Below are 8,735 nucleotides of genomic sequence, written 5' to 3' on the forward strand. Positions count from 1 at the left end.
CGCCAGGCTTCTCCCACGCGGTCCCACACCCAGCCCTCGGCGGCTCAAGGCCCCTCCCTGACAGGATGGAAGGCAGCCCTACGGGCTGGCTCCGGACAAAAGACACTCCTACTGCCAGGATCTTGGGTGGCTGACCCCTGACTGTCCTACAGGGCTACAGGGAGAGGCAGCTCCTCTGCGGTCAGTGGGGCGCACCTGGCCTTCCTCAGGGCGGGGGCCCAGGAGAATCAAAGACCCCAGAGAAACCTGCTCTTCTCTCTCGGGCAACTGAAAGAGAATTCGAGTCTGTGCAGGGGGCGAGGGGGATGGCCTGGGGCGTGGTCCTTTCACAGCCGCCAATCACCCCTCCGGGGACCAGAGCAGACACATGGAGTGAAACCAACAGGACAGAGAAGGACCAAAGCGGGGAGAGGCAGTCACAGAGCAAACGGGGGACGCCTGGGCGGCGCTGGCGAAGAGACAAAGCCGGATAAACCAGAAACACCAGCTGCAGGTGGCCTGACGGCCTCTCCCAGCTACAGTGCCGTTGGGGAACTGGTCAGAGCCAGGGGTAGAGGGGACATGCCTCCAGGGTGAGCCCTCAGAGAGGGACGCACTAGCCATCAGAGTCCGCCCCTGCCTGCTGACGCCCCCGGAGGACCTTGGGATGGAGAAGTGGAGAGAAGAGGGATGGATGTGTCACCCACAAAGAGAGAGGCCAGGGGCACAGTGCCCAGCCAGCGCCCCATGGGGGGATCAGAGGGGGTGTCTGGGGCACCGGGGCTGGTCTGAGACTTTTCTGGAGCTGCGAGCCTCCAGCTCAGGCCAGGGACTGAGTGGGAGCGGGATGGGGACAGGTGAGTCTGCAGCGAGGGAGAGAGGAGGTTGGCTTGAGCTGCGACTGGGCTGTGGCCAGGAAGGACACTGTGTTTCCCAAACCTACTTCCAAATAAGGCTGGAAGCAGCTACCAAACAAAAGGGAAGGGGGCAGGCGCTCTGGAGGCTGTGACCTCGAGTGGGGGTCTGGAAGGAGAGGAGTAGGGGGCCCAGGCCAGGGTAGGGGGCACAGCCGCACAGACCTTTGGGTTTGCGGTGCAGGGGAGTCCTCTGCCAGCCACTTTCTCCCCCTCAGCTCTACACGGGGGCCACTTGGGCGGGGGCACAGAGGTTGAAATCGTGAGCTGGTGTGTGTGTGTGTGCGCGCACGTACGCACGCGTGTGTGGGAGAATCGGTGAGGATTCATCTCCTTTGTCCCCCCCTCTTTACTACCCTCATTCTCCCCGCTCTCTCATGAACACCTGACTTGATCACTGTATCTCTTTTTTTCAATAAGTAAATCTTGGATGACCTGTACTGTTTGCAGTCTGCAGCGACTTTATTAGCATTTAAATAGGTAAATAGAAGGTACCCTGATCCGTGTGTAATTCTCACTGGGAATTGTTTGTATGAAAGCGTTTGGTCTAAAAATCCTCCGCAAAGGGCCCTGTCAGGTATCATACCTTCCTCCTTGCGTTTCAGGGGTCCTACCCCTTTCTCCTGGCCGCCCCCAGGTGGAGGAGCTTACCGTGGAGGGGAGAGGGCTGGCTGGGCCGGCACCTAGATGGACAGGTGCCCACCACGAGGGCCCAGCAAGGCGGGGGGTCGAGGGCGGGGCATTCCCAACCTTGGCCACCGAATTCCCTAGCTGCCCCTAAGACACTTGTTTCTAGGCAAGCTGAGTGGGTCAGGGCGAATCCCGTAGGAAAGTGAGTTTGTCTCAGCCACGGGAAAGAGGGCATCCTGGTCCCCTTCCCGGCCTCAGTCCCCAGGGTCCGCACTGGCCCGGGGCGACCTTGGAACCACACATGCCTCTTCCAGGTGCGAGGCTCCCGCTACCACGCCGCGCAGTCACAGGGGCTTGTCTGCTCCCTGAGCCACCTCCCCGGCCGCCCGCCCCTCCTGGGCCTCCACTCGGGTCTCCGTGATTCCCTGCCCGTCGGGCAGCCACGCACCGCCCTCCCCCCGGACCCCCCCCCCAGCCACTGAGATCCCGCAGCTAAGTCCGGGCAAGATGGGGCGGGGTGAGGGAGGCGCACGACCCCGGGCGACCGGGTAAGACAGGACGCGGAGACAGCTCCCCGGAGCAGGCCGGGGAAGAGAAAGCCCTGGGCCCCGAGAACGGCCCTGACTGCGTCTCCCACCGCGCCCCCACCCCCCAACACCGTGAGCGCGCCGCCGAGCGGCGGCTGCACAGTAGACCCGGCGGCGGAGGGGAGCGCTGCTGGGGTCTGCGCGCGCCCCGCGCCCCGCCGCCCGGCCACGCGCGCATCCGGCCTTTACCTCGGATGGAGTGGCTCGGGGTGGACGACTGGGAAGTCTTGGACTTCTGCCGCTTGACGGTCATCATCACCTGCTCCTGCACGCGCTGCTGGCCCGACGTGCCGGTCTTTATCTTCAGGTCCGACGGCAGGGCCAACGTCGAGTTGTCCTGGTCCTGGAAGCATTCGTAGGCCAGGGCGGTCTTGAGCGGCGAGTGGTTCATGGCGGCGCGGGGCGCGGGCCCGGAAAGCGAGCGGCAAGGTGCGAGGTGCGGGGCTCGCGACGTGCGGGTAGGCAGCGGGGTCTTCTCGTGCTCAGAGGCTCCCTGTGCCCATAGAGCGACGACCACGCGCGTGACAGCTCCCGGCTGCTGCTTCCGTCACTTCCACCGGGCGCGTCCTGGCCCAAGCACTGGCGGGCCCGCCCTTCGCCGCGCTGGATATACCGCCCCGCCCGGCGCCGCCCCCTCCCCGCCGCGGCCGCTCCAGCGGAGCCCCGGGCGCTGAGCTGCGGGCCGGGCGCTCTGGGGGCAGGGCTTCAAGTCCCGAGCCTGGACCGTGCTCTCTCTTCCTTTGTCCCCCTTCCCTCTCCCCGCGACCTGCCGAGGTGAGGCCTCCGCCGGGGAGCCGCCCTCTGTCCCGGCGGTCCTGCGCGCTCAGGGATAGAGTGCGTGCTCAGCTCGGGACTGAGGGAGACTTCTCTCTAGGAAAAAGGAGTCTTTCTCGACTGCGCCTCCTGCACAGCCAGATGCCCATCTGCCTCCGTGCAGAGGTCACTGCGGAGACCGGCCCTGTGGATGGGGGCTCCCAGGCTGACGGCAAGGAGCACAGCCCGGTCCAACCTGCAGGGAGGGGGTGAGGGCCTGAAGCCCACAGCAGGATGAGACTTGAGATGGAAAACCACAAAGTAGTGCCCACCCCCCAGGGCATGGGCATGCCAGGGGAAACACCAGGTGAACAGTGGGTGTCTCTGAAACTCCAGACTTAGCCCCTGAAATGGGTGCCTGGTACATCTTCGGGGCTCAATAAAAAATATGTTTTAACGGACGAGTAAATGAAGACTAGCTAATTTAAGGTAAATTAAGTCTGATTTGAATCCTACCCAGATCCTTACTGAAAAACCATAAGGTAGCCTACCCCTTAAAACTACCTGGCTGTGGACTTATTATCCTAGGACGTCGTGTGCATTCTCCCATACTCCCTGGGGCGTGTGTAGCGATGTTTCATTCTTGTAGCTTTGTCCGCAGGCCCCGAGGTAGCCGGCGCCAGGGAACCTGGTGTGTAACAGGAACTGAATATTTCAAACCTATGTTGATGGAAATCTTTCTAAGGGCAGCACACCCCTGCCTTTCCCCCTTTGGCAAAAGACCCTGAGCACATTTATGCACTTCTTGACAACTCAGGGTTCCCATGATGGACACCCAGTGCTGAACGGACAGTGCAGTCCGGTCAGCTTCTGTGTGTTCCGGGCTCCTCCAGCCATCACCTCTGCTGTCCCTTGTAGTTGGCACTCACAGCTCACACCCTTCACTTTCAGCTTGCCCTTCTGCTCTGCAGAGGAAGGGACCCTCAGAATCTATGCTCGTGGGGAATTCTGTGAGCCGGACTTGAGAAGCCCAGGGATGGTCTCAGGGACCACATGATGGTCACTCGCTCGCTTCCTGAGACGTGGGTGTTCCATGCAGGAGCCCAGCTGTTCTCCGTAATGCATTCCTGGGAGCCACGTGCAGAGAAGAAAATCGTAAAGCACATCGTGGATTCAATAGAAATAGTTTTCTGATTGAGGGTTATGTCCCTAAGAACTTCGAGTCAAATAAACCGGAGATGTGACCAACAGTACGTCGTGGATACCAAAGCCCAACCCCTGTAGACCTTGACTATCACTTCAGATTGTAAGATTCTGCTTTGAGCCATAGTCTGCCAGGGCTGGACCGAGCCTCGGACATCATCCAGCCCAGCCTCTGCAGTCTTCTGACTCGAAGAGGAGGTAGCTTGCCCGTGGTCACCAGTTAATACGTGGCAAACCTACATTTCAGTCGGGCCTGGTGACTCCAGGGCCAGTGTGCTTCCCTCCACGCTATCTGGCCTCCGTTATAAAAGTCCTACAAAATGGGCCTTAAAGTACAGTGCACACCGATGACGGAAGGGGCCCAACATCCTATAAAGTGTACATGACAGCACAGAAAAACACAAGTCCATTGTGTCATGCATTTGGCCCATCTACAACCTAATATGCTAGCCATAATACATGTTCATTTCCTCTTTAAATAATGATAATTTTGCCACCTTTAGGATGTAGAAGGGCCCTGAGGGAGGTGACAGGAGTGGCCCATATTGCTATAATAGCCCATACTTAGCCCCTGGGGGTTGAAAGTGATTATCTTTAAAATGGTTTCCAGATATGAAGCTTTTCTAGATGCTTCTCTATTATTTTGATATTAACATTTTGATCTATTGATAGCCACAGCAAGTATCTGCTGTGCTCCTACAAATCAGGCACAGTCTGGGCCCTTTACATAGACCATCTCATTTGAATGCAATCATCCTATGGGGTGGGTACCAGCATCCGCATCTTTCTTTTTCGGGTGAGGAAACAGGCTCACCAAGGTCACAAGGCTGGTAAGCGGCACAGGCAGCCTGGATCCAGCACCTGGGCACTCGGTGACGGTGCCAGGCTACCTCCTTGAGGTTCCCCTGTGACGAGCAGTGGCTAAAAGCCTTCCATGGACCAACCTTTTAACAGCATCTGTTTCCATCACAAGGCACGAAAGCCAGGCCACCTGGGATCCAGTTCCAGCGGTATCCCTAACTCGATTCATGATGCTGGACAGGTGGATGGAGGAGGATGCCCTCCTCCATCCTCCCCACCAAATCTGTAAAGCAAGGAGGTAGATTTGATAGCTCCCCAAGTCCACCGTAGCCCAAACACTCTATAATTCAGCTGTCAGTTATGGGGGTGTTTAGAGCAGGAGAATCTTGAATCAGGTCTTCTGGACTTTGCCTCTCCTACCCCAATAACAAGGTGAAGCAAAGTCTGGATGTGGACGTGGATGGAGGGAGGGCCGGCACCACCAGTCGGTCCACTCTGCAGACACTATTTTATCTCCCAGTAACCCCCCAGGAGGTATTGTTTTGCAGATGAGAAAACACACTCAGAAACAGGAAGTCAGTGGTGCAGCCGGGATCCGAACCAAGTCTGACCCCCGACCTGGGAGAAAGAAAGGAAGGTGACTCAAGCCACAGGTCTGGGGCCACAGGGAGGTTCGTTCTGGCTGGGAAGATGGGTCTGGGCCACAGCTTTTCCTGTCACCTCTCTCTCCTGCCTGCCCAAGCCCCGCCCCTTAGGGGCCCTGCCCCTGAAACAGGCCAGAGGAGAGGGTCACAGTCCGCAAGTGAGGAACAGAGGTCACAGAGGCCCCGGAGGTGAGCGCGCTCTGAATGGCATGTCTTTAGATGGTGAAAACACCCGAGTGGGTGTGGGTGGATTTGAGTTTAGAGGGTGTGGGGTGGTCTAGGGAAAGCGTCTTGGAAGAAGTTAATTTTGACGTGATTCGGAAACAAGATGAGTCAATTTCATCTTCAAAGACACTGGGATGCTGAGTGTGGATGGGGGTCTTATCCTCTGCTGCCTGCCCTGCAGACTGCCTGGGACCCAGATTCCACTCTCAACACTCAGGGCTCTCCGAGAGGGGGAATACGGATTCGTTCATTCAATGAGTACTTCGTGAGGACCTCCCACGAGGCAGGGCCCGTGCTAGGACGTGAGGCCGAAAGAGACAAAGTTCCCGTCTTTATCCAGCTCACCTCCTAGAGGGGAGGGAGGCACCGCTGGGCCAGGTAGGAACGCTGGCTCAGGTGGAGGCTGAGACGATGCCTCTGGGGCTCCTGCTGCTTCTAAGGGTTGAAGCTACTCCTTGCTGTTTCCAGGCCCTCAGGTGAGGGGGCCACCTCCACCTGAACCCCAAACGGAGCTGGAAGCGGTAGCTTCCTGGGTGGACCCCTTGCGAAGCCCAGTCCTTCCTCACCTGCCCCCTCCCTGTCCCGGGCAGCTCTGGGCTTTCCGGCTGCCTGGTCTCTTCCAGCTGAGTCCCCGGTCAGCTAGTGGGATCCCCGGTGGCAGCCCAAGTCAGGAACTGTAGCGCCTTCCCTGGGGGACCCCGCTGCCCCTCCCCCACCTCTCACTAGCCTCCCTTCTCATTTTGTTTCCTGCCAGCCCTGCCTGGCTCGCCCGGCGCCGATGCCTCCCCGGCGCCTTTGCACATACGTTCCTCTGCGTGCGGCTCACTCAGGCTGTCTCGTAAGTCTGTCCCGAGTGCCAAACGGCTACGCGGCAGGCCAGTCCCCACGGACAAAACTGTGATGGATGGCCGGGTCCGCTCTCATTCACCCTCTGAGCGGTGGTCAGGGAGGGGTCAGAGAGGGGCGCGCAGGCCACCCATCTCAGCAGTGGGGGAAGGTGCCACAGGCAGAGGGAACCATGGGGTAAAGGCCATGAGCCTGGCACGTCCTCGGGGCCCGCAGACCAGCGCGGCCTCGGTGTGGGGAGGAGAAGGTGCACACAGGTGGACACAGGCGGGCAGGGTGCGCTGTCCTGCGCAGCTCTGGGTGAGGATGGCAATGTTCTGTGTCTGTGCTGATCGAACCAGTGACAGCTAAATGAAGTAAGGGGGGTGGGCAGGATAAACTAGGAGTGTGGGGTTAGCAGATACAAACCACTATACATAAAAGAGATAAACAATGAGGACCTACTGTCTAGCACAGGGAACTCTACTCGGTATCTTGTGATAACCTATAAGGAAAAAGAATCTGAAAAAGAATATATATATGTAACTGAATCACTTTGCTGAACACCTGAAACACATTATAAATTAACTGTACTTCAATTTAAACATTTTTTTAAATAAATTTTAACATGTCAGCTCCTCAGACACACCAGCCACATTTCAGATACTTCCATGTGTGAATACAGTGGCCACCAGCACAGCCTCGTGCCAGGCCCTCTAGACCTCTGTCCGGGGTTTGAATCTTATTCTAAGAGGATTGAGAGGCCTGAAACGAGGGGGACAAGACCCCCCAGCCCTGCCTCCTGCCACCCGTCAGCTCATCAACCCGGTTTATCCCTGCTGAGGAATTCCCCGACAGTGAATGACTTCAGTGCCCTCTCCTGGGACACTTTGTAGCAGGTGCTGTACCTGTGTTACAGTCCCCGTCACCTTCTTAGCCTGAGGCAGGGGCTGTGTGCTGCTCGTTTCTCCTTCCCCACCGTCCACACCGCTGGTACACACTGGGCGCTCAGTAAATGCTTACTGGGTCCAACCGAGTCCACCCCCTTGCTCCAGAGCCAGGTCTCTGGGATAATGGACGCTGAGTGCAGCCTGGTCGAGCCTTTGCCTTTCTAAACACTGATTTCTCTCACGACCTTTGTCTCACCACCTGCTGTCAGGGATACCCCGGGGCTGCACCTGAGGCCCCAGCCCATCCTCCCACGCCTCCTCGCACTTCCTGAGGGAGACTCGCATCAGGAAGTCAGAATTCCCTCCCCGCCTGTCCTGGCCTGGTCATCCTGGGAGAAACCAATCTGGGAAGTCATCTTCCCAAAGATCGGAATGAATGGACTTTGTGCTGACCCCTCGCAGCATCCTGGACCCTCGCTGCCCTCAGGGGAACAGGGTAGGAATGGACAGACCCTGGATCTGACTCCTGCTGTTAACTCACGCCACCCTAGGTGTGGGTGCCCGCAGCCCTGTCGCCCAGGGTCATTTTCTCCGGAGGGTCCAGAGGGGCCGCAGAGAGGCTCCCGGCCCCCCCTGGGGATACGGAGAACGGAGGGGTGGGAACCACAGGGGCCACGCCCCAAGCCCGTCGCAAGGACCTTGATTGGACGATGAGAGCACGTGACCGGGCCCCCCATGCCCGAGGCTGGGACAAGAGGGGCGCCTGTGCCGGTTCATCCGCCCCTGCTGTGCTCAGCCCAGATGAGGGGGCAGGGCCGGCAGTGGAGGGAGAACAAGCAGAAGACTGGGTGCCGAGGCCTGGAGAGCAGGGGGAGCCTGGGTGAGTCCTAGGCGGCTGGGCCGGGGGGCCAAGGGGCAAGGCCAGGGTGTGCGCTCCGTCTCCCAAAGCTCAGAACCTTTCAGAGCTGCAGTTCTGGTCTCCCTGGGTGCGGTGGGTGGGGCGGCGGCCCGGGAGGCTGGGAAGGTGATGAATAACCCGGCTGTGGTCCAGCCCGGCCCAACTGACTGCTGTCAGCACTAGATCTGCTTGGGCCCGGCGCCTCTGCCAACCCAAAATTCCAGTTCTGTGCTCCCCACGCTGGCAAACCCAGCACCTGCCTTTCCAGCTGCCCTGCCCCCTGGCCAGCAGTGACGTTTTGCAAACCTGCGATAGGACTTGGGCTCGGGCGGAGCCCCAGCCTCAGGATTGGGGGGTGGGGGCGGGGAGGCACATGGCTATGCAGG

General features: G+C 59.0%; 1 protein-coding gene across 1 annotated transcript in view; it reads right to left on the reverse strand.

The window, feature by feature from the left end:
• The window catches only part of PKP1 (plakophilin 1), a 43,153-nt gene extending 40,446 nt beyond the window's left edge, over window positions 1-2,707 (reverse strand). The window contains exon 1 of the mRNA XM_060126422.1: window positions 2,300-2,707. Coding sequence (XP_059982405.1) covers window positions 2,300-2,501 — 202 coding nt within the window. The 5' untranslated portion in view covers window positions 2,502-2,707. The remainder of the gene's footprint in view (window positions 1-2,299) is intronic.
• Between the last annotated feature and the right edge of the window lie 6,028 nt (window positions 2,708-8,735).

This window comes from Lagenorhynchus albirostris, chromosome 2 (assembly GCF_949774975.1).
Source record: "Lagenorhynchus albirostris chromosome 2, mLagAlb1.1, whole genome shotgun sequence".
In the NCBI taxonomy this organism is placed as follows: Eukaryota; Metazoa; Chordata; class Mammalia; order Artiodactyla; family Delphinidae; genus Lagenorhynchus; species Lagenorhynchus albirostris.